Below are 27,294 nucleotides of genomic sequence, written 5' to 3' on the forward strand. Positions count from 1 at the left end.
GTCACCAATTATAACTATTAAATGAGAATTTGGCACTAGATGTAGCAATATCAGTGATTCAGATGTTTCAGTACTCCTGATGAAAGGACTCTTCTTCGGATGTGAAGGATTCGTAATAGCGTTACAAAGGCAAGGGTAACTTTTCTATATTATAGCACTAAAGCTAACAGCACTTCTTAATAAATTGTAGGAGGTAAGAAATGAATGGGAATAACACTTTCTTAATGAAACAATGTTTGGATGAACTATATTTTCTAATTGTCTTCTAATATAAGAGGGTTTTATTCAGAAATTATGTTGACTGTAGTTAACCGATTAAAAAAGAATAAAAATTTACTATGCAAAAGAAATATTGGTTATTAAAGGTCAATCTCCAGCTACGCCAGTTGAGTCACTTCTTTATCAGAAATTACGTTGCTATATCATATTACTATAAATTAAAGAAAAATGAGGTGATTCTTCTACGCCTGCCCCCTTGAATGTTTCGCCTTTAATAGTTTTTGTAACCCCGATATATACCTAGTCAATGGTGTCAATTTGGCGGTGAAGAAGGAGGGCGTTACCACCCTGCAACATTTGTTTGTCTCCCTCCGCATGGATTGAAAAAAATTCCTTTTTTCTGTATTTTCATTAAAGAATGTTTTTTTTCACAAAAAAACTCGAAAAAAAAGTTTCCCATCCCTTCATTGTGAACATTTTTCTGCCTTAACCTAAATTTTTGTGGATTGTCACTACTTCTAAGGGGCCCAACCTAGGCACTAAAGAACTGAACTTAGTTTTACCGAGAAGCTTGGTTCTTTCAGGTTTCTGTCGTTTGTGAGTCCCGCTGTTTCTATCAATCAATATTTGTATAAGTTATAACATTTGGGTTCTTTGTACATTTATAAAACACACTTTAACAAAAATAAAATAACAGAAAATTTAATTGTAATTAATTCATCTAACAGAATTTCGCCCTGGAGATGTGCTCCTGTCACCAACGTCATCACATGTTTCGTGGAAGTTTTGAAAATATTCTTTTTTAAAACCTTTGGTTTTATCCGACCCTCTTGGCTGCCTAATTACAATAACTCTGGGACAGGTATATGGTTCTTATTTTTTGTAGTTGTACCTCTTATGCACGGTGGCACATACACATGGGTAACTTCGATTTCGTCTTGGTTTTCAACGATTGATTTTTCCATTGAACTGTCTTTTTTCTGTGACGGTATCTATTCTTACATGGTTCTCTGCATCTGAAGTTTCCGGCACCTTTTATACCTCTTGATGGAGGATCTTTCTCTGTGCTAGGTTTTGAACCAAGTCTCAACCAACTCTCTGATGATGAGCCTTGGACAGAATTTTGCCGCGTTTTTGCGTAAACATTTCTTCTGCGTTTTTTTGAATTTTAGGTGCTGCCACTCTCATCCTGTTCACCACTAGAAGAAGGCCCTTTGCTTGTGCTCCGCAGTGTACCACGGTGCAAAAAATTATCTGAAGGTGCTTCTTGAGTCAATGGGTTCTCACCCATTGGCTAAATTTTATTCTTGCTTAAATGTAAACCTTCTTTTTGAGCCTCATTTTTGTTGGAATTCTCGTACAAATTGTGGCCTTTGGTACAATTCAGTTTCTTTTTATTTAATTTTGAGTTTACACTATTTTTTTTTGGCTTCATCAGAATTCTCTTTTTCTGGGGCTTCATTTTGTTTTTCCTTGCTCCTATAGTTCTTGAAAAACTTCTATGTCCGAAATCAACCTGTTCACTTCTGCTGCTTGCGAATCACAAAGCGTTGACGGTGTCCTCAGAATATTACCAATCCTGATGTTGAAATTCAGGTCACTTCCAGCAGTCGTTTTTGGGATATTAACTACCTTTTTAGAATCAATCACTGTTTGCTATTTTTTTATTTTTGCTGGTATACATTCTACTTGTTGAATCTTTTGCTCTTCTTTTTCCAAGTTAGCTACGGTTGAACTCAGTTTGACCACTTGAAAATAAAAACTGAATAAGATTCCATCTAAATCACGTTTTTCAATTTGGGTTTGGTATCTTTTATATTTTTCCGTAAGTGAGTTAGTCTTCCGTATAGAATTAATTATTTCTTTCCGTAACTTGAAACTCTTTTTCGCTTCTGGGATCTATAAAACATGGATAAAACTTTAGCACCTTGGCAAACTCTTTGTCTAGTTTTTCGAACGGATAAATCTGTCTGTTACCAGCCATCTTTTCGATTTTTGAAAACGTGATGACCTTTTTGTCCATCTGAGCAGAATTGTTATTTTTCAACTCCACATTAGTAGCGTCAGGTTAAAGGACGCTTAAAATTTGCTTAAAGGATGCGGAAATGTTTCAGGGATTATGATTACCCCTGATAATAAAGGACCAATCTTTCATTTCGAAAGAAAATAGAAAAATTTTGTTAGTGAAGCTGAATAAACAAAACAAAGAGATCTATAAAATTTCCGTTCATGTGTACATTTCAAGTCTAAAAATAGCAAACAGAAAATAGAAATGATTTTTGGAGGCTTGGATGGGACTCAGAATGTAAAAATGGGGTTTTCTTAAAAAATCCCTCATGATATTAAACATCAGTCTGCGTCAAAGCATCGCTAGGTGAATATAGTTTAGTGTAGGTTACTCCATTTCGCCCCTCCCCTTTGCCCGCACTTTTTTGGTTGAAGTATATTCATTAGGTGTAATTTGACGGTTGTACAAAATTGTTAAGAACAGTACTTCTGTACCTTAAGCTTGTAACTACGGGCTGACAAAATTTTAAAATTACCATAAATTAACAGATAGGGCAAAGCGATGACGCATTGATTATCTTAGATAACATGTGACTGCTTCTGTTTTTTTTGCTGTAATGATCACTAGGCAGATTTTTTCACATTTTTCACATTAACAAATAGGGCAAAGCGGTGGCGCATAGAATATCTTAGATAAAATGTCACTGCTTGTGTTTTTTTGCTGTAATGATCACTAGGTTGTGGATTTTTCACCATTTCTTGCCATTAATAAATAGGGCATAGCGGTGGCGCATAGAATATATTAGATAAAATGTCACTGCTTGTGTTTGTTTTGGTTGTAATGATCACTAGATTGTGGATTTTTCACTATTTTTTTCACCATTTTTCACCATTAACAAAAAGGGCAAAGCGGTGGCGCATAGAATATCTTAGATAACATGTCACTGCTTGTGTTTTTTTTGCTGTAATGATTACTAGGTTGTGGATTTTTAACCATTTTTTCTTTTCTTTTTTTTATTTGACAAGTTTTGTCTGACTGTACTACCCGACGTAAAGCTCTAAGTCGGTGCCTTGCGCTGTGAAATTCGTTTTTGCAAAAAATCTCTCTCTCTCTCTCTCTCTCTCTCTCTCTCTCTCTCTCTCTCTCTCTCTCTCTCTCTCTCTCTCCTTCCTTCCAAGAGCCATAGAGTACAAGACAACCTTTCATTGGTTGTGCTTTTGTTGCTGTCATGGTCGAGCAATTAATGTCACGAAGCTACTGACCTTTCAGCAACTCTACGTTTTACTGGCTGTTTGCAGATCTGTCAACTCCCAGTTATGTGTCGAAAAAGGTTAATTTGCAAGACTAATGAACGGTAGGAGGAGATAATAATCTATTTGTTTAATGTCATAGATGATGTCAGTTTTGGTATCGATAATCCTTTCCTCCTTTCACATAAATTTGATTTTTCTCTCCTCTGTTGTTCTTTAAATGCCTTGATTCCAGTCCCTTCAACTCTAAAGAATTTTTTTTTACTTTGGCTAATTGCATTTAAAATTCTGTCTGAACATTTTGTAAGGATGAATCTTATGTCTAAAAAAATGCGTATGTATTTTTGTACGTCAGACCATGCGTTTTCCTCGTAATGCTTGAATTGGATATTTTGAGATTAGAGTGGCCATTCAGAACTTAGGACAGTGGGTTCTTAAGATAGGACAGGATTAATTCTATTGGAAAAAAAAGGAATGACCCACGCCACAAATTGTTGAAGTTTTTTTTTGTGCAAAAGTTATTAGAAATTTTTTTGAAAAGAAATTAGTCTAACAACGAACTTGTTAAACAACGAACTACTCTACCAACAAACGTGAATATAGTAGAGAGACACAGAATTTTCATTTGATTAACTTTTTCTGAAAAAAGTATTTTTTTTGACTAATTAACGGTGCTGGACTGGAATAGGTCAAATTAATAATCGGCCCCTTTTCTTACCTGTTCGAAAATCAAAGATTCATTATTTACATGCATTATTTTCCAGACCTTTCAAGGAACTATGAAACGTTATGACTGTGAAATTGCATTCTCAAATTTATAAGGTTTAATTTTCTTTTCTACCTTACAGATTACACGGCAGATGGGGATGGCAATGGCTTTCTAATGGACGAGTTTGTAAGAGAGTGGATCCATATCAGCTTGGCCATCGGGGAGAACCTTGTAAGATAGTTATAAGCATGGCTGTCCCAGGCGGAGAAAAATTCTTATCTGTTGATCCAAAGCTGCTCAAACTGATTCAAGATCATAAAGCAGGAATACCCGTTAAGGAAGCTACCCAGTCTCAAATATTAGGCAAGTGATTCAGAATTTAGCACTACCATTCTCATCTAAGTGCCTCGAGCAGAGTCGCTTTGTGGACCGAATTATTAAAGTAAAGGGGTCAGCACCCGACTTTATTGTCCAAAGCGGTGGCGCTGATCTCTGGTTTATGATCCTTCGACCAGAAAGTGCCATGGAGGGATGGGGGCCAGCTATCTTGAGCTTTCACACACCCTTCCTGTTTGCCTGCCCAAGATTTTTCCAGGGACTCATTTAGAGCTAGGTTGACTCTTGCTGAGCTTATAAAGTCATACCACTAATCCCTTCCCTGCGTGGGCCAAATAGACTCCTTAAAAATTTACCATTGACTTTGATATCCCGTATTTAAGATACCATTGATGGAAATTATCACTTCTTGAAGTTTCAAAATGAAGCATAAAATAGCAAATACTTCAATGAGGAGTAAATTAAGAAAAAGTTGCCTCAATGACCTGAACCTACCTCATTAAGTGTTCCATTTTTAATGTTATACTACTACTACTACTAACAACTCACCGCAGCACCAAGCCGTCTGAGGCCAACACAGCTGAACACGCTCCTCCTCCAACCTAATCTATTCAACGCCTCCCTCTTTACACCCTCTCAGGAAGTTCCCATTTCCTTTAAATCTTTCTTTGTGACATCCTCTCACCCCAACCATAGATGACCTGCTTTCTGTTCAGCCGTAGACGGTTGGCCGAAAAGGACAATTTTTGGCAATCTGTCATCGCTCACCCGCAGAACGTGCCCCAGCCATCTCAACCTTCCTCTCATTATAACCCTAGAAAGTGAGATTGAACCACACTTTTCGTACACCCTACCTTTTTGAAATATGGTCAGTCAGCCTGGTACTCAGAACAATATGTAGGCAATTTTCTCTGGAAAACATCTAGCAACTCTTTATCCGCTTTTCGGAGCGGCTTTAGAGCCATATTTGACCACTGTCAGTGCTGTAGCTTCTAATGTTCTCATCTTGGTTTGCAGACTTATCTTTCTATTCTTCCAAACTTTTTTTAAATTCTAAAAAACACCCTGAACCTTGGCTATTCTACTTTTAACATCTTCACTGCTCCCACCGTCTTTACTAATAATACTACCAAGGTAAGTGAAGCTGTCCACCTGATCAATCTTTTCCTTACCCAACGTCATGTTTTCATCTTCACTTATTCCTAGTCTTAGTGACTTAGTCTTCTTAACATTAATTTTTAAACCTATTCTAGCACCCTGAACTCGTATAACCTCAAAAAGCTTATTCATTTTGCTTACATTTTCATCTAGGATGCTTAGACCATCAGAATAATCTAAGTCGAGGAGAGCTTTTCCTCCCCATTCGATTCCGGGGTCTCCCATTGCCTTTCCTGTGTTCCTTAAGACGAAATCCATCAAAATGATCCGTATAAAGGGGGATAGAACACAGCCCTGCTTAACTCCTGATTTTATACGAAACGAGTTGCTAACCTCATTTCCTACCTTAACCACACCAGTGTGATTCTCATGCATAGCGCTAATCACTTCATTTTTTTTTTATTTGGTACACTTTACAAGGATAAGACCTTTGCTAAAGCTCCTCTATTAACATAATCGAATGCTTGTTCATAATCTATAAAACTGAGGACCATAGGTATTTGATAACTAAGGCACTTATTAATTATTAACCTAAGAGTAAAAATGTGGTCGACACATCCTCTGTCTTTTCTGAAACCGCACTATTTTTCTCACAAAACTTCGTTTACAGCATCTCTCAGTCTAAAACGTATCATATTATTCAGTAAATTGCTACCTACAGAGACCAGACTAATGCTTCGATAATTACCACACTCACTCTAATCGCCATTTTATAAAGTGGCCTAATTAAGTTTCTCCTAATATTGCTAGGTACTTCCTCTTTTTCTAAAATCATATTCATAATATTTAGTAACTTATTCCCAACCTCAGAACCGCCATATTCAAGAAACGCATTTACCACACTATCAGCACCGGGAGCTTCATTCTTTTTTAATCGTTTTAGTGCTGTCGCTAATTCTTCCTCATGAAACAAATCTTCCTTCGCGTTCAAGGTATTATAAACGTTTTCATTTTCCCTTATATCTTTACTTGCAACTCTACCTCGGTTTAGTGTATTCTCAAAATGTTCTGCCCATCTCTTTTTAACTCTTTCCTTATCACTAGTTATGGCCTTTACCAATCTTTAACTGGAACAAGTCCAGATTAACTACTTCCTCTCAATTTATTAACATGCCGGGTACACTTTTTACTATTATGCCGTCTAGCTGCATCTTCCAGATCCCAGGCAATTTTATCCGCGGCCTCCACTTCATACCTACTTAGTTCATATTTTAATGCTTTCTCCACTTTCTTTACATTCCTTTTGTTTTCATATGATTTAGACTTACCTTGTCAGGTTTTCCCTTTTAAAGTCCATAGATTGTTTTTTTTTTTCTCACATGTTTTGTCCAAAGAGTTATAAAGTCTGTTGAATATGGACCAATAATTTCTCCCCCGTTTCATCTTCCTAATTCTTTTGTTATTTAAACTATTCTAAGGGTTGCCCCTCCTCTCCCCATTTGTCTTGGAATGTTAAGAAGCTATCAAGTAGCGGTGGATTTTACGGAATATAAGAATAAGATGCTTTTATGGCTCTGACTTACCTCTCTAAATTCCCCTTTTGAATGCACCGAATCTATAAAATAGATTGTTTTGCGTATTTTTTCTTTTTCCGATGTGTTACCAAAAAGAGTAATAAAGTTAGTGGAATTAGGAGTTTTTTTTAACCCATTTAATCACTCCGTTTCGATTGTAATTTGAACTAACATAAGGGCTGATGCCCTTTCTCCTCATTTTTTTTCCAGTAATGTTGCGAAGTTCATTCACGAGAGGGGGAAATTATAGAAATTAAGGATAAGATGCGTATATGACATGGACTTGTCTTGTTCGGCTCCTCTTTTTAATGCTGTTGATTGCTGTTCATATTTTTCTTTTTCGAATGTGTTGTCCAAAAGAGTGATGAAGTCAATAGAATTTAGAGTTTTTTCCTCCAATTTTATCACTCCATTTCCGTTGTAATTTAAACTATTATTAAGGTTGCCCCGCCTTTTATTCTCTGTAGTATTAATTATTTTTTACAGGGTAGGGTTAGTTTTATAGAAATTAAGAATAAGATGCCTTTGTGAATTGGACTTACCTCTTTCGGTTCCCCTTTTGAATGCTATTGACTGCTATGCATATTTTTCCTTTTTCTAATGGTTTGTCCAAAAGATTGATAAAGTCTTTGGAATTTGAATTTTTTTTTACCCATTTTATTGCTCCATTGCCATTGTAATTTAAACTAACATAAGGACAGATCCCTCCCCCCATATCGTTTTTCCAGTAATATTAAGAAGTTTATACATGGGAGGGTAATTTTATAGAAATTAAGAATAAGATGCCTTTATGACTTGGGCTTACCTTGTGCGGTTCCCCTTTTTAGTTTTATTGATTGTTATGTATATTTTTTTCTTTTTCAGATGTGTTGTCTAAAAGAGTGATAAAGTCGGTGGAATATGGTACAAAAGTTAATAGGATAATTAACGTCTGTGAGAGTTTATCCTCAGTTTCTCGATCAGTATACCCAAAAATAGCCAAGAAAAGAAAATTAGATGCTCTTCTAGATTTAAGAATGAAGTTGTATGAACAGGAGAAACTGGAGAAGGAAGAGATTGAAGTAAAAAAGGAAGAGGTAATGCCTAATATTATATTTTAACCATGAATAGGACTACTCTCTTTAATAGAATATCTTTCTTTAAAAAGGTTATTGTACTTGTTTTTTTCTCGTTTTTTTTTTTATAACTGTACTTACTGTTTCATTGCTTAGACTGTAGGGCATCTTCTTGCTTAAGTTATTTTTTTTCTATAATTTGTTAACGAAATTTATACCTTCTTACGGTAAATGTACTCTGGTTCCGGTAAAATCTATTTTTGGGGAGAGGGGGCAAGTTGAACACCTTACAAAAGTGTATACGCTACATATTTTTTTCTTTGTTACCTGCCATCTGGTAGGTTCTTTGGCTAGTATAGCCTATTATAACCACCAAAGTCAGGATTGTTGAGGTTAAAGCGCGGTCGTTCGAGCTAACACGCCAGCAACAATACAAAGCAGAAAATTGCAAGACTGTTATTTCATCTAGATGCGTAATATCTAGATAGATATCTAGATAGAGTATCTAGATAGAGGCATGATTATTTCTTAGAGATTTGGGAAGACTTTGCACTATCTTAAGAAGAAAATGTTCAAATTTTTTGGAAAAGAAGAATACTTAAAAAAATCACAGAAACAAAACTAAATTAATTGGAAAAAAAGGCTAATCGTAACACTAGTTTCACCATTCTACATTCTTTTTTGGAGTAAATGAAAAAAAAAAGATAGAATGAAGAATCTTCCTTTGCCGGGCCTTTGTCCCCGGATCACATTGGTAGAGGCATGATTATTTCTAAAAGATTTGGGAAGACTTTGCACTATCTCTGAGCATAGGTTTCTGCCTATCGCGGCCCCCTTGTTCATCGGAAATTTATGTATTGTACAAGAAAATGAAGCCTTGTCATTCAGCTCATGCTGAATTTTTAGGAATAATTTTAAAGATGTTTTTGCTTTTATAATGTGAAAAACCGGAAATGCCTTTTAAAGAGTATTTTTACTCTCATGGACTTGAAAAATGTCACAAAACTTGACGTTTTGATGTTGGCATTTAAAAAACTTTGAATTTACTGTCATAAGACTTAAAAAAAATAATGGATTGAGGACCTTCATTTTGATCGGTATGGTTGTAACATACCTTTGTTTTTTTTTTTTCTAAAAATTGACAGCGAAATTATTACTGAAACGACCTAAACGACAAATCCAGGAAGTCTTGTTACATAGTTAAATTCAAAAGTTTAGTCGTATATCATCTTGATTATAGTATCCAAAGGATTGCCACCCAATCTATATAAAACCCAACCCCACTACGCTTTCCACTCAGGCAACTTAACTTGTGTTGTATATAATAAGTAACTCAACACCGGTAACTGGACACATAACAACGCATGGGATCTGACTCGTACAATTTAGCTTGGCAATATGGCACAAAAAGAGCGGTTTAAAAAAGAGTAAAGCAGCATTATTGTTCTATTCAACTATTTGAGTGTTTTTATTTCTTGAGACTCAACTTTAATTTTACTAATTTTATCTGAAGTTTTTGAGCTTTAAATTCCAATTTGGAGACGAGTTTACCAATAATATCATCATAACAAAAGCGACGAGGGAGGTTACAAGATTTATACATCTTTCCTGATCCTAAATTAAATTTTGTTTTCTAGAATGTGTGAATTTATGGTGTTAAATTAAAAAATCGAGAAAACGAACTTCATCATCTGTGTTAATAAAAGATTTAAGTCAAACTGACTAGCCGTGTCAGAAATTTAAAGAAAAATAATAAGAAAAACTAAGAAAATAGACGACAGGTGATTTTAAAGGAGTAAAAACAGAACAGGAAGAAAAAAGCCGAAAAATAACCGGGAAACCTGAAATGAAGGTAAAACAAAATTTAGATCTCTTTCAATCTTTGACTCTGATAAGAATTCTGACCTTTGGGCCAGGATTGTGAATCCTGGAATTTTCCGTTATTTACGTTTTATTCAGCAAGCAACGAAAACTAACCATAGCTCCGTGTAAAATTTAGTTCCCCTGGTCAAAGGACGGTCCTTGGATCAGAAGTGTTAGTAAAGCTTTTTGAAAACTGTATACTGATTAAACTTTACTCTAGTTACCATCTGGATTGGTTCTTGTTTTTTTTCTGCTTTCTAGTTTTATCTTTATTTTCATTTCGTTTTATCATGTTTTTCTATCTTGTTTAATTTTCTTGTTTGCTCTTTTTGAGTTGGGGGTTTAGCTGTGATCATATTGGCTGTAAAGGATGTCTTCCTTGTTCGATAAATGCATATGAATGCAAAAGGTTTTAAAATTGTCCTTCGTGAGATGTACTAGTTTGAAAGTTGAAAGGGGTTGACAACTTTAGTAGTAAGGTACACACTAAAACCAAAAATAGGCCGATACCAATTGTGAGACATATAGGGGAGTTTTAAGCAACAGTCGACTGTTAGCTCATAATAATCTCCGGCAATGAGGGGTTCGCAACTTTTTCTAGTTGGTGTACCTATTATTTGTTTCCGGTGTATCAAACAGTTCGTGGTAACGAACTGTAGTAAGGAGAGACCCGGCTCAATAGTAACCGAAATTCTAAAAAATGGAATTTTGATACCAATAGTCACATCAAAACAATCGCATTTGAATGCTGATTCTAAATATATAAGTTACATCAAGTTTAGTCTTACTCATCAAAAGTTACGAGCCTGAAAAAATTTGCTGTATTTTAGAAAATAGGGGGAGACACCCCCTAAAAGTAATAGAATCTTAACTAAAATCACACAATCAGATTCAACGTATCAGATAACCCTTATGTAGAAGTTTCAAGCTCCTATCTACAAAAATGTGGAATTTCCCTTTTTAGCCAGAAGACAGATCACGGATGCGTGTCTATTTATATTTTTTCCAGGGGCGATCGTATCGACTAAGTGACCCTAGAATTTCGCGAGAGGGGTCATTCTAACAGAAATGAAAAGTTCTAATGCCTTTTTTAAGTGACCAAAAAATTGAAGGGCACCTAGGCCCCCTCCCACGCTCATTGTGTCCCCAAAGTCACCGGATCGAAATTTTGAGATAGCCATTTTCAAACAGTTCGTGGTAACGAACTGTAGTAAGGAGCGATCCGGCTCAATAGTAACCAAAACTCTAAAAAATTGAAGTTTGACATCAATAGCTACATCAAAAGAATCGCATTTTAATGCTGATTTTAAATATATAAGTTTCATCAAGTTTAGTCTTACCCATCAAAAGTGACGAGCCTGAGAAAATTTGCCTTATTTAGGAAAATAGGGGGAAACACCCCCTAAAAGTCGTGGGATCTTAACGAAAATGACACCATCAGATTCAGCGTATCAGAGAACCCTATTGTAGGAGTTTCAAGCTCCTATCTACAAAAATGTGGAATTTTGTATTTTTTGCCAGAAGACAAATCACGGGTGCGTGTTTATTTGTTTGTGTTTTTTTTTTCCCAGGGGTCATCGTATCGACCAAGTGGTCCTAGAATGTCGCAAGAGGGCTCATTCTAACGGAAATGCAAAGTTCTAGTGCCCTTTTTAAGTGACCAAAAAAATTGGAGGGCATCTAGGCCCCCTCCCACGCTCATTTTTTTCCCAAAGTCAACGGATCAAAATTTTGAGATAGCCATTTTGTTCAGCATAGTTAAAAACTATAATAACAATGTCTTGGGGGATGTCTTACTCCCCCACAGTCCCTGGTGGAGGGGCTGCAAGTTACAAGCTTCGACTAGTGTTTACATATAATAATGGTTATTGGGAAGTGTACAGACGTTTTCAGGGTGATTTTTTTGGTTTTGGGGGTAGGGTTGAGGGGAGAGGGCTATGTGGGAGGATCTTTCCTGGGAGAAATATGTCATGGGGGAAGAAAAATTCAATGAAAAGGGCGCAGGGCGCAGGACGAATCTGGTCACGTTAGAAAAAAACGTCAAATTCAGAGCTTAATATACAATTCTGGGTGTTCGGAGCCTCTCTATTATGGAGTATAATTTGAAAATAACAAAACTATACGAGCGATAAAACATATATACTATAACCATAACTCAACTAACGAAAGGACTGCTAAGAGATAACACAACTATAAAGCGAAAACAGGTGAAAACTAACGGGAAAATAAACGAACTAAGAGGTGGAAGGGGCCCAGAGAAAAAATATAATCCTTTTCCAATTTTGAGCCTAACTTCCGCAAAGGAGTAATAATGTCAGAAGCCCCGAAATAACGAATTATTTTCTTTTTCATATAAGACCGGGGTAAATGAAACAGAAACTTACAATAGCGGAAATATAATATACACAATTCAGCCAGATCTTGTCTTTTTTTCAGGACATGTGAAATACCAGATAGGAAAAGTATTGAATGGTCGCAAAAACTAGTGTATAGCAATGCAAGCGCTTTTCGATAATTAAATAAAAAATAAGTTTTTTTAACTACAAGTAAGGAGCAACAGTAAATCTTAAAACGAACAGAAATTACTCCGTATATGAAAGGGGCTTTTCCTCCTCAACACCCCGCTCTTTACGATAAAGTTTGACTTTTTCTTTTAACTCTACATTTTAAAACAGTAATAAACAGTAATAGAAACGTTAGTTAAAAACTAAAAGTTATAGTTGCCTTTTTATGTAACCGAAAAATTGGAGGGCACTAGGCCTCCTTCCCCACCCCTTATTTCTCAAAATCGTCTGATCAAAACTAAGAGAAAGCAATTTAGCCAAAAAAGGAATTAATATGCAAATTTCATTTTAATAATCTGTTAATCTGATTCAATACAAAAAATTCAATAAGATTGGACAAGTCCTATGGTGGAGAGCCAAAATCAAACATGCATTAATTCAAAAATGTTCAGAAATTAAATGAAAAAAACTAGTTTTTTTTAACTGTAAGTAAGGAGCGACATTAAAACTTAAAACGAACAGAAATAATTCAGTATATGAAATGGGTTGTCCCCTCTTCAACGTCTCGCTCTTTACGCTAAAGTTTGACTCTTCGCCACAATTCTACTTTTTAAAACAATTAAAAGCTTTAGCGTAAAGAGCGAGACCATGAAGAGGGGACAACCCATTTCATATACTGAATAATTTCTGTTCGTTTTAAGTTTTAATGTCGCTCCTTACTTACAGTTAAAAAAACTAGTTTTTTTTCATTTAATATTCACCATAGTCGAAAACCATAATAACTATGTCTTTGGGGACGACTTACTCTCCCACATTCCCCATGGGGGGGGGGCTGCAAGTTACAAACTTTGACCTGTGTTTGTATATGGTAATGGTTATTGGGATTTTTACAGACGTTTTCAGAGAGATGTTTTTGGTTTGGGTGGCAGGAGTTGAGGGGGGTTATGTGGGAGGATCTTTCCATGAAGGAATGTGTCATGGGGGGAGAGAATTTCAATGAAGGGGGCGCAGGATTTTCTAGCATTATTTAAAAAAAAACAATGAAAAAATAAATATGATAAGTTTTTTCAACTGAAAGTAAGGAGCAGCAGTAAAACTTAAAACGAACAGAAATTATTACGCAAATGAGGTGTATCTTTAGTAATTTCAACTGTTTATTCTACGGCCTTTGTGATTCAGGGGTCATTCTTAAGGAATTAGGACACAATTTAAGCTTTAGTGTAAAGAGCGAGGTATTGGGGGTGAACCACCTCATATACATAATAAAAACATACGAATATAGAAGTTCGTTACGTAAGTTAATTTGTAAGTTACGTATATTTTTTTATTAATGAAAACGTTTGCAAAAAATTGAAAGATCTAGTTGCCCTCTTAGGTAGCCAAAAAATTGGAGAGCAACTAGGCCTCCTCCCCCGCTTCTTTTTTCTCACAGTCTACCGATTAAAACTATGAGAAAGCCATTTAGCCAAAGAAAGAAAAAAAAATAATATGCAAATTTCGTTTTAATTGTTCATGTGCGGAGAGCCAAAATCAAAATATGTATTAATTCAAGAACGTTCAGAAGTTAAAAAAAAACAAGTTTTTTTAACTGAAAGTAAGGAGCGACATTAAAACTTAAAACGAACAGAAATTACTCCATATATGAAAGGGGCTTTTCCTCCTCAACGCCCCGCTCTTTACACTAAAGTTTTTTACTGTTTTAAAAAATAGAGTTAAGAGAAAGAGTCGAACTTTAGCGTAAAGAGCAGGGCATTGAGGAGGAAAAGCCCCTTTCATATACGGAGCAATTTCTGTTCGTTTTAAGTTTTGATGTCGCTCCTTACTTTCAGTTAAAAAAACTTGTTTTTTTTTTTTTAATTTGATGGTAAGACCAATTGGTTCCAGTGGTAAGACATGTTGGGGACTTGTAAGTAATAATCGGCTGTTAGGCTACAATCATCTTCAGCGATGAGGGGTTTGCAACTTTTGCGAGTTGGTGTACCTAGTATTTATTTTAAGATCCTTACAGATTAACAGCTTCAGCGTTTAATCGAAGCGAGGAAACAAAACCCAAGTATTGCTCTCGCAACACTTTACTCGGCGAAGCCGAACAAAGGTTGCCGCAACACCTCACGTTGCCCATGCAACGTAGATCTAGTTTATCTTTAGTTTATTTATTTAATAATCACCGGTTTATTTTTTTTTTTATTACCTATTTGTACTTGCCTCGGTACACACGTTTTTAAGTTCTTCCATGTGCTATGGTTTGGCAGACAGTTGATTGCCATTTTGTTGAGTTACCGGTATTTGGGGTGGTGATTTCGGGTCATTGTTTGTCCCATCTTCGTTCATGGTTTCAAAAGCCCCCAGTTGGGTCCAGGACACTGAGAAGAAACCCAGAAAAACGTCGCAATCAATGACATACGTCATTGACGTATTGACGCGAAAAACGCAAAAAGGATTATAATTTTCTGGTATTTAAGATCAAAGATTTTACGTGCCCAAAAGATCACCGGGCTTAGGAAAAAACTATATAAAATTGTTTCTAAACTATTTGATTAATTAACTTATTAAAAAACAACATCCCTTGTTTAAAAGAAAAAAAAAAGAGTTGAAGAGGGATTGTCATGGCAACATCCAACCTATTTTGTTCATAGATATGGAGATGAATGTTAACAGTCACCTTAGTTTGGGTTTTGATAAATATCCTGGTTGCAGCAATAGTTGCAATAGTTCAGCAAATAGTTGTAATAGTGCAGCAATAGTGCAGCAAAGTGACTGAAGGTTGAGAATGCATTTCGAAAAGAACTGTCTGGTGAGAAAAATTTCATCTAGTATGTTCAGTATAGCCGGAAAGTAAAATTTGAATTGATTTCGATACAAAACAATTAAGGTAATCTGTCGAAAATCTTTTGAAAAGATTGACAGTGTCAAGGTATATGGTATCGAAACCAGAAAACATTTTCAAAAAGACATTGGATATTACCCCACAGTTGCTAATTGATAGTACTTTTAAATCATTGCTAAAATTACCTATAAGACATGTTGAACTGGTGAATGTAAGTTAAAAACAACAACTTCAAGATACAAACTTACCTGTCAGATAACCTTTTTGTAAAAATTTAATTTACTTTATTGATACTAAAAATGGCTGGCATGTAGCATTCTTAGGCAGAAGTTCATGCTTATGCATTCCCGATGTATATTGATAATGATATATATATTACCCGATATTCCCGACAATATATTGATAACATATTGATAATATATAATATATATTGATCATACGTTGATATTTGATATATTGATATTACCGGGTATTCTTGATATATATTGATAATGATATATATTACCCGATATTCCCGATAATATATATTGATATATATATGTTCGCATAATTTGATTGTGGCTATGGAATTATACGAAACCGTCTGCATAACAATTCAAACAAGTAGAAAAGAGAATAAGTATGTTACCGATATGCATATCGCATGAAGAATAAGATACATACCGGAATCGATTGTATCTGTCTATTTAGCACAGGTGAACAAAATTTGGCTATGTTTGTTGTTCAGCTCTAATTATGTGCATGATGGCTGACGCCACTTTTTCTCGACAGAAAATATCTGGAGTTTTTTATCTTCTTGATTGTATTATCCATGCTCAGTAACGAATCTTCTTGTATTTTTGTGAAGGTGTTGGTTGTTGTGTTTTATTTTCTAAAATGTCTGCAAATGTAATGTAATATACTATATATAAAAATTTCCAACTTTTGAAAACATAGGGAAATTACTGAAGCAAAGAAAATTTATCCAATGTGGTATGTTGAGGACGATGGATGGGGCCATTTTCTCCTGAGGTGCCGCGAGCTATCTCAGGGTAACAGGGCTGTAGGGAAATTTTGATGAGCTACTTCTTGCATTCTGACATCCATTACTCGACTAACGATTGTTACCATTGGGAATTGTGTACCGAAGGCGATGGAAGTGATGCGCAAATGTTGCAAATAGAAGTGCTTAGTATTTGTTTTTGATTTTAATATGTTTGTACTTATGTTGTAATATGTTATACTAGATGTATGCAATTATGACTTTTGTACTGTATATAACCCTCGGGTTTTTCAACACAAATTGAATTATTATTATTATTATTTTAATATTCATAACTTTTGATGTTTGCATAAAAATGTTTGCAACAGTTACGATCAAAAATGCTTTTAACTGCACATACTCAAATGATCGATTTAACGAATACAATCTTTTCTCTAAAGGAAAAAATCAAAGAAGAAAAGGAAGCCGAAGAAAGAAGGCTCGCATTAAAAGATGAAGTCTACACCAAGTTGAATGACTTAAAAGATGAATTTGGAGAAATCAGTGGTATTCTTAAACTGCATCCTTGTTACGTTGATAAATGTCGAGATGGTGACAAAGGTGAATGCTACAGCACACTGTGTTTACGCCTGCAGGCCGTTCAAGAAGAAATAGAAAATCAAGAGGAAATGTTGCAGGTAGGGCATCACTTTCATTCCAATTTTATTTTTCTTATCCCAAAAAATGACTTTTGACAAACCAAATAATCTATTATATAAATAACGGACAAAAATGACAAGGAGGGTACATTACTGGTTTTAACTACAATAAACAACAATACATGTGTCAATTGAGACTGGGGAATTTTTGAAAGCGAAACAGAAGCAATTCGTCCTGAATGAGCATAATTTTGGCTATTGGACTATTCCAATTTTATTTTTTTTTACCCCAAAAAATGACTCTTGCCAAACCGATTAATCTGTTATATAAATAACGGACAAAAATGACAAGGAGGATGCATTACTGGTTTTAACTACAATAAACAACAATACATGTGTCAAAAGAGACTGGGAAGTTTTTGAAAGCGAAACAGAAGCAATTCGTCCTGAATGAGCATAATTTTGGCTATTGGACTATTCCAATTTTATTTTTTTACCCTGACTCTTGCCAAACCGATTAATCTGTTATATAAATAACGGACAAAAATGACAAGGAGGATGCATTACTGGTTTTAACTACAATAAACAACAATACATGCGTCAAAAGAGACTTTGGAATTTTGAAAAGTGAAACAGAATTAATCCTTCCTGAATGAGCATAATTTTGGCTATTGGGGTGCAGGTGAGGTGCAAACAATGGAGTTCTTTCCAATAAAATTATGTTCTTAGATTAAACCGTAGTTTTCTTCAGGGAAATTTACCTTTCCTATTGTGTAGCTTTGAATTTAAATTGATACCTATAGATGCATGTTAACAAACAACATATCTGTACTTGTGTTATGGAAATAAATGGATTCGTTCATTTCTAAGGATTTATATTTCGTACAGTATCGATCAATAGAGAGAAGGTCGCTTCGTAAAGTATTTAAAACGTCATTTTAAGAAAATAAAAGCTGACAGCGCTCTTGGATTGATGACAGTAAAAATACGTTTATACACCTTTTAACAGGATAGGATGATCGATATTGTTTAACACAATATCTTCAAACAATATTTATTCCAACGATGAACGTGTTGGTTTTTCTTGAATGTCGACCAGAGAGTCTCTCTTGACACCAGGTCTCTATTCCCAAGTTGGGGGTTGCAGGTGAGTGCATAGTGGAGTATTATGCCAGTTGGCCGTCGTAACGTGTGTCAAAGGAATTTTCTTTGTCGTTTTTATGATGAGCAAGGGAGGTTTGATATTCTTCCGTGCAGTTTTATTCGGTCAGTATTTGGTGTGCTAGACCATCGAGTGACTCGTGGAATATAACTCATGCAACTATGGCCAGTTTGGACACAGCGAGTTTCTTCGGCCTTTTCAGGACGTTTTTTTAGGTGTACATCAGCATAGATTAGTTGGTTGCCTCATAAACGTTCACTTTAGTTTTTAGACTAATCTCATGCCTTCTCTATAGGGACCTCTTCATACTTGTGAATGCGCTGCGTGATTGTCCCGTTCGTGCTGAATATTGGTCTCAGCACCGCCATTTGGAATTAGGATAAAGCCGTTGTAATGGAGCTTCTTAACAGCTTTGATGACTTCGCTTTCCGTTCTAACTTCGGGGTCCTTGGGGGTGCATGTTTTCATCATTATTGTTTTAGTTTTACTCATCATGAGGCCAGTTTCCTAGTATGCAGGAAACCAAGTTTTACTATTTTTCGGGGTTACACAGGCGTATTATTCATATAGGCCTCATCCTTTGCAAAAATGGGGACTATGACGGCGATTGGGATGTCGTCTTTCTGTCTGACGACGATCCCTTCATAAATACACAGCGAATTTGCAATTATTCAGCGAATTATGTAGTCGAAAAAGGAGCACCCTTTTTGACTCCTGATTCGACGTCAAATTCCGTTTTCTTGCCGTCGGGAGCTCAGTTCTGCAGGACTGCAGACTCAAATTGTTCTTTAAGTATTTTGATCAGCTCTATTGGGACCCCTTCCCTCACCATGATATCCCAAACCTTGGCTTTGATAAAGACACTGAAGGCAGCAGTAAAGTCCATAAACTGACGGGTAGTATCTTTTTTTTGAATTTAATACATTCGTTGCTATATTAGTGAAAATGTAAGTCAAAACTGCGCCCAAATCAAGATTGGGAATAGCCTCGCTGGTCAGAAAAAAAAATGAAATAAAACCCATAGTTTTGCTTTAAAAAAGTAAACTAATTAGAAATAAAAATTAAAAAGGTGGGCTAGAAATAGTCCAAGCCCGCCATGTAAGCTGTCTTCCTCTCACCCTCCCCTCCTTGCACCACCCAAAAGACCTTGTTTTTTTATGCGTTTTCCGTATTGGGCGGGGGCTGCGAAGCGCCCCCACCAATATATATATATGTATATGTATATATATATATATATATATATATATATATATATATATATATATATATATATGTATATCTATATATATAAAAATAAGTTGTCTGTCTGTGGATGTGTGGATGGATGTGTGGATGGATGTGTCAGGTGACGTCACCTGAAAAAACTGGATTAGGTGACGTCAAAACTGAAAAAACTAAAAAAAGGCAAAAACTACAAAAAAAACTAAAAACTAATAAAAAAAATAAAAAAGCTAAAAAACTAAAAAAACTATAAAGGTAAAAACCAATAAAAAACTAAAAAAAAAACTGAAAAAACTAAAAAAAGGCAAAAACTACAAAAAAAAACTAAAAACTAATAAAAAAAGTAAAAAAGCTAAAAAACTAAAAAAACTAAAAAAACTAAAAAAAGGTAAAAAACTAAAAAAAATAAAAAATAAAAAAAAACTAAAAAAAAGGAAAAAACTGAAAAATAAGCTAAAATAAAGGTAAAAACCAATAAAAAACTAAAAAAAAAAAAGGAAAAAACTAATAAATGACGACACTCAAAGAGAAAGCGACCAGGACAAAAAACTAAAAAAAAAGGCAAAAACTACAAAAAAACTAAAAACTAATAAAAAAAATAAAAAAGCTAAAAAACTAAAAAAACTAAAAAAAGGTAAAAAACTAAAAAAACTAAAAACTAAAAAAAAACTAAAAAAGGTAAAAACTAAAAGAACTAAAAAAGAAAAAAATAAATGACGACACTCAAAGAGAAAGCGACCAGGACAAAAGGAATGTTCGATTAGCAATCAACAAAGCACCGGGACACAGGGAGTATAAATGACGACCAGGACACAAGTAAAAAAAAAAATTAACAAAACTAAAAAGAAGGTAAAAACTACAAAAAAACTAAAAAGAAAAAAAAACTAAAAACTAATAAAAAAACTAAAAAATCTAAAAATCTAAATAAACTAAAAAAGAAAAAAAAAGGAAAAAAATAAAGGAGAAAAACAAAACTAAAAAACGAATGTATATACAGACCGGTACACCGGGATACAAATGACGACCGGGACACAGGGAATATAAATAACGACCGGGACACAGGGACACAACTACAACGGGGACACCGGGGGAAACAGGGGGATAACCTGACAATCTATTTATATGCAAAGACAATGGGACAGCAAAGAATGTTGTATATTCGCAAGTTTTACGTAGTTAAAACCATATATATATATATATATCTATATTCACAGGTGGGACATAGGGACACAACTACAATGGCGCGTAACTATTATGGCGCGTAACGACTTACGCGCGCGGGGGGGCTTGGGGGGGGCGCGAAGCGCCCCCACCAACTAGGTGTTGGGGTGGCGCGAAGCGCCACCCCAACAGCTAGTATATATATATATATATATATATATATATATATATATATATATATATATATATATATATATATATATATATATATATATATATATATATATATATATATGTATATATATATATATATGTATATATATATATGTATATATATATATATATGTATATATATATATATATGTATATATATATATATATATATATATATATATATATATATATATATATATATATACATATATATATATATATACATATATACATATATATATGTATGTATACATATACAAAGTAGAATGAATATTTCGGCCCTATGTCCAAGGGCCGTCCTCAGCAATACAAATAAGAAAAAACAGCTTACAAAAGGATAAAATCAATAAAACTCAAATGAACAGTTTTTCAAAACAATCCCAGCATCCTTACATCAACTAAGTTAAACCAGGACTGATAAATAAATTGTGATGAAACAAGGCGACTCATTGAAATGAAGAAAATACTTTCCGTATTGTAGCCTCGCTGGTCAGAAAAAAAACAAACAAAAAAAACCCATAGTTTTGCTTTAAAAAAGTAAACTAATTAGAAATAAAAATTAGAAAGGTGGGCTAGAAATAGTCCAAGCCCGGCATGTAAGCTGTCTTCCCCTCACCCTCCCCTCCTTGCACCACCCAAAAGACCTTGTTTTTTATGCGTTTTCCGTATTATGTCTTATACTTTCCATATAATTTATCTATTGTTTGTTTTCAGTCAAAATTTTTCCTCCTGAAATGGTCTCGATCACCTCAGAAAATTGTCTGTGTACATAACTAATCCAATGTGCACACAAGGGGGTATTGTCCCCTCCCTAAATCTATAAAATACTATGGTTATCCTTGATTTACTTTATTTTGCAAGTGATTAGGCTTTATTTCTGTTTTATCCACATTCTTTAAAAACTTGAGCTCGCTAAAATAAATTACTTCTTACGTGCCTGATACGCATAAATGTTAAAATGTATATTTCTATAATCATGGTATATTTTTCCTCTGAAACAAGTGATTTTGTGACAAGTCTGCAGCTCTAACTTGCACCAAAACGACAAGATACTTATACTATTTCTTTCAGTAGTTTTGGATTTATTCATTCGCCGAGCCAGAATTAAGATATTACTTGGACTTTCTCCTGGAGAAGGATCTAAACTTGTTCAAAAATACAAAAATTACAAGGTTGCCACCATGGTCAGCTCCTAAAGTGCTATAATTGGCCAAGTTTGCCCGAAATTGCCCAAATATGAAACGGTTACACAAATTAGTAAAGAAGATTTCACTTAAGGCATATGTTCCCTCTGACACAAGTGACTTTGTGATGAGTCTGCAGCTTTAACTTGCATCAAAAGGGCAAAATACTTATATCACTGGATTCATTAATCTCAAATCCATCGACTCACAGGACCAGGAGTATGACAATACTTAGACTTTTTCTTGGAGGGAATATAAAATTGCTTAAAAATAGTGAAAGTACTTCTTTTTTCAACGAAATTTAACTAATTTTCAACGTATTTTAAATCTAAAAAAAATCATTTACACCCAATTCCATATATAAGTTGGCAAATGAATAGAGATGAATCGAATCTATGGAAGGATATCAAGAACCGTAATGTTTCTTTGAACCGTGTTATCTTTGCTTCATATGTTAAAACCGTAAGAGAACAGAAAAAAATAATACACCAAAAATTGCATATAGAACATAGATCAATAGCAACAGGATTAACAAAAATTGATGCAACCAGATGTTTCTATGGTGCAAACATAATCTAAAAAGGGGTAAAACACAGCTCTTCTGTTTTAGCTTAAATTTACAGTATATATTATGAGGTTTGACTGATTGCTGTATTTCTTCGCATTTCATGTAAATAAGCTTAAACTGAAATCAACTGAAATCGCGTATTTTTTGTATTTCTATGGTGCAAACATAATCTAAATTGGGGTAAAATACAGCTTTTTTGTTTTAGCTGAAATTTACGGTATGCATCATGAGGTTTGGCTGATTGCTGTATTCTTTATAGAATAGAATAGAATATATTTATTCACTATAGTAGCCGGAGATTACAGAGATACAGGAGCCGGAGATAGCCATTAGCATGTCATGACAAAAATTATTTATTCCTTCAAAAACACTCACAGGAAAATTTAAACAAACATTATATTAATCAAACACATATTAATCAAACATTAAATTAGTTGCATCAATATTATTAAAATGACGGGTAAAATATGGGACAAATGATATACGAAAAAACGATTTTCTTCGCATTTCATGTAAATTAAATTCAACTGAAATCAACAGGAATCGCTTATTTTTTGTTTTTTCCCTTTCTATATTATATTTTCTAAATAATTCCCCTAATATTTGTTTTTAATCAAGGTTGTGGCAACACTCAGTTTTCAAAAGGGATAGTCATCTACCATTTGCCAGCCATTAGCAGCAAGTGGTATATGATCCTTACTTGCCTTTTGAAGATGGTCCTTCTCAACCAATGTTTCTAAAAGCTAAATCAGTGCAATCTAAGGGGAAATTTATTGTTCAGTTTCATTGCCAATTATCTTAATCGGCTGGAAAAGACTTGTGCAGTGTTGCAAATAGCTGCAGGAATGTTCAATAGATATCGTTCTGATTTTTAATCTCTTTCTTTTTCTTTTTTGTTCCTTCTTATATTTTATCTTTTACTTATGAGTTTGTTTTGTTGATATTTTTTCTTAATAAAGCATTAATTTAATTTTACCATTTTAATGATTGCACTTTACTGTTTTGGTGCTCTTTTAAACAAAACAACTTCTTTCTAAGATATTTTTCAACTTAGTCCTATTTTGTCGACACTTCTCTCAAACTACGAGTTGCTAAGATACAAAATTTATTGTTACTCAGACTCCGGTCTTTTTTCTTCTTCTTCTTCTTCTTCATCTTCTTCTTCTTCTTCTTCTTCTTCTTCTTCTTCTTCTCTGTACCACCGTCCACATTCCTAAGGACCTAGGTTAAGTGTAGGATTTGGCCTGATAGTTCAGGGTAAACTTAGCATTTGTCTGAAAAGGGTTATAGATGAGGATTCATGTCATAAAAATAGAACTGTGTGTCTTAAATTGTGAGTTCAACCCATCAGGGAAGTCACCATTTTCGTCAGTCTCGTTTTTTTTCTAGTTGCGCTCATGAATGTGCCAAGATACTGGCCAGACACCTGCCCAGGTATGACAGTCTAGCTGCACATAAATCTGATCACTGATAATAGAAAAAGCCTGGTGATCCATGTGATTATATTTGTTTGATATGTGATTATATTTCAGAGAATAGACGTGGGTGAGGATGTTACACAGCCGCTTGCAAGGAAATTAACGAGCTCTGCAACTTTTAAACAAGAAGCCAAAGAGGAAAAAGTGGACGCTTTTGATGAAGGATTTGTTGATATTGAAGGAACTGAAGTAAGTAGTTTTGGCATTCTAAGCCGATGTGTTATGCTAAATAACCAAACGTGTTTCTGCTACGCTACAGTCTGATTGTTTAACAATTCTTTAAGAAAGACTCCTGAAACACAAGGGTGACTGAGTTTGAATGAAATATTTAAGGACTTTAGCATAAAAAGCAAGGGTTGATGAAGGGGCACTCTCATATGCAAAATAATTTATGTTCTTTTTAAGTTTTAATGTTGCTCCTTACTTTCAGTAAGTAAATTAAAAGGAAGCCGCGGAAGGCTTAACATTATTTTTTTCAAAGAACTAAATGAAGACGGCCAGAAATATTTTTTATAACCTTATTGGCTTTGACAAACCAAAAGAAACCGCAAAGTAGCCGTAATAACTTCGTGATGTCTTTCTGACATGTCGTGTATTTTACGATAATGTATAAAATTCTTCATAATTTTACTGATGAGCTGAAACAGAAAGAAAAAGAAAGATTAGTGTCTTATGCTTCCGTTTAATTACAATATTCGTTAAGTTATATTCGGTGTTCGTTACGTACGTTATTTAAGTATTATTTTGGTATCCGTAAAATTTCACTATTCGTTATGTTATTTCTTTATGTAAACTATTTACATAATGTTTTATTATCTGTTATATAAGCTATAAAAAAGAACGTAAGATCTGACTGACTCTTTTCTGTGAAATTATAAGGCAATAGAAAGAACGAAATGCCTTTCAGTCTCGACATATTTTTACCAGTAAAGTCTCCGTTTCTCTGGGAGACGTGATACCTTTTTGCCGCAAAATTTAAAGCCACAGGCTGGAATACCAATTTTCACAAATCGCCAAAAAACTATTTTATGGGTCGTACGATGTAGATCGTTTGATTTTAATGCCTATATATTTTTTCTATAGCTCTAACCACTGAGGGCTCTCTAGCACTAGTAATTAAAGCCTTTGAAATGTAATGTATTTCTTCTAGGTAAAAAAAGAAGAGCTCGAGTCGGTAGAGAACGTCCAAGATCAACGCGTCTACGCGCCTACTGCACAGCCGTACTCGCTCAAGAAACCTAGTCAACCAACCAAAAGAGCACTAGACATACCGGTGTGCCGCTTTCTTACAAAAAGTGGAAAGCCATCCATTTTCGCAATTCCTCGATGGGAGCAAAGAAAAGTAGCTAGAACCTATGGTCAGTTTACACCCTCTGGATTAAACCCCAATGCTAAGGTATGTCCATACCTTTTTCTTTTAGTTCTAGATGCTATTCTGTACCATTAAGTGTGGTCGATAAACCCGTATGTTTAAACCTAGATTGGCACTTTTGGCTGGAATATATATATATATATATATATATATATATATATATATATATATATATATATATATATATACGATGTATATATCGATATACATATATATATATATATATATATATATATATATATATATATATATATATATATATATATATATATATATATATATGGACAAATATATGTGTATGGACAAATTTTTTATGTGTTTTCTGAGATTTTGTGACCCCCCCCCCGAAAAATCCTTGTCTAGAACACCCTCTGAAAAAATCTCCGATACGGCCTTGTATATATATATATATATATATATATCTATATATATAAAAATAAGTTGTCTGTGGATGGATGGATGGATGGATGTGTGGATGGATGTGTCAGGTGACGTCTGTGGATGTGTGGATGGATGTGTGGATGGATGTGTCAGGTGACGTCACCTGAAAAAACTGGATTAGGTGACGTCAAAACTGAAAAAACTAAAAAAAGGCAAAAACTACAAAAAAAACTAAAAACTAATAAAAAAAATAAAAAAGCTAAAAAACTAAAAAAACTATAAAGGTAAAAACCAATAAAAAACTAAAAAAAAAACTGAAAAAACTAAAAAAAGGCAAAAACTACAAAAAAAAACTAAAAACTAATAAAAAAAGTAAAAAAGCTAAAAAACTAAAAAAACTAAAAAAAGGTAAAAAACTAAAAAAAATAAAAAATAAAAAAAAACTAAAAAAAAGGAAAAAACTGAAAAATAAGCTAAAATAAAGGTAAAAACCAATAAAAAACTAAAAAAAAAAAGGAAAAAACTAATAAATGACGACACTCAAAGAGAAAGCGACCAGGACAAAAAACTAAAAAAAAAGGCAAAAACTACAAAAAAACTAAAAACTAATAAAAAAAATAAAAAAGCTAAAAAACTAAAAAAACTAAAAAAAGGTAAAAAACTAAAAAAACTAAAAACTAAAAAAAAACTAAAAAAGGTAAAAACTAAAAGAACTAAAAAAGAAAAAAATAAATGACGACACTCAAAGAGAAAGCGACCAGGACAAAAGGAATGTTCGATTAGCAATCAACAAAGCACCGGGACACAGGGAGTATAAATGACGACCAGGACACAAGTAAAAAAAAAATTAACAAAACTAAAAAGAAGGTAAAACTACAAAAAAACTAAAAAGAAAAAAAAACTAAAAACTAATAAAAAAACTAAAAAATCTAAAAATCTAAATAAACTAAAAAAGAAAAAAAAGGAAAAAAATAAAGGAGAAAAACAAAACTAAAAAACGAATGTATATACAGACCGGTACACCGGGATACAAATGACGACCGGGACACAGGGAATATAAATAACGACCGGGACACAGGGACACAACTACAACGGGGACACCGGGGGAAACAGGGGGATATAAATGACGACCGGGACAAAAAAACTAAAAAGAAATAAAAACTAAAAACTAATAAAAAAAACTAAAAAATCTAAAAATCTAAATAAGCTAAAAAAGAAAAAAAAAGGAAAAAAATAAAGGAGAAAAACAAAACTAAAAAACGAATGTATATACAGACCGGGACACCGGGATACAAATGATGACCGGGACCCGGGACACAGGGAATATAAATGACGACCGGGACACAGGGACACAACTACAACGGGGACACCGGGGGAAACAGGGGGATAACCTGACAATCTATTTATATGCAAAGACAATGGGACAGCAAAGAATGTTGTATATTCGCAAGTTTTACGTAGTTAAAACCATATATCTATATATATATCTAT

The 27,294-nt window shown here is 34.2% G+C and overlaps 1 protein-coding gene and 1 long non-coding RNA gene across 2 annotated transcripts in view; both read left to right on the top strand.

Annotated features, from left to right (window-relative positions):
- The window catches only part of LOC136025688 (nucleosome-remodeling factor subunit NURF301-like), a 168,606-nt gene that overhangs the window by 40,118 nt on the left and 101,194 nt on the right, over positions 1-27,294 (top strand). The window contains exons 8-12 of the mRNA XM_065701666.1: positions 4,326-4,549; positions 8,059-8,270; positions 16,866-17,102; positions 24,105-24,239; positions 25,201-25,446. Coding sequence (XP_065557738.1) covers positions 4,326-4,549; positions 8,059-8,270; positions 16,866-17,102; positions 24,105-24,239; positions 25,201-25,446 — 1,054 coding nt within the window. The remainder of the gene's footprint in view (positions 1-4,325; positions 4,550-8,058; positions 8,271-16,865; positions 17,103-24,104; positions 24,240-25,200; positions 25,447-27,294) is intronic.
- On the top strand, positions 25,820-27,112 carry LOC136025949 (uncharacterized). The gene is made up of 2 exons (XR_010617183.1): positions 25,820-25,910; positions 25,957-27,112. It is a non-coding gene; the product is annotated as an uncharacterized LOC136025949 (long non-coding RNA).

This window comes from Artemia franciscana, chromosome 4 (assembly GCF_032884065.1).
Source record: "Artemia franciscana chromosome 4, ASM3288406v1, whole genome shotgun sequence".
In the NCBI taxonomy this organism is placed as follows: Eukaryota; Metazoa; Arthropoda; class Branchiopoda; order Anostraca; family Artemiidae; genus Artemia; species Artemia franciscana.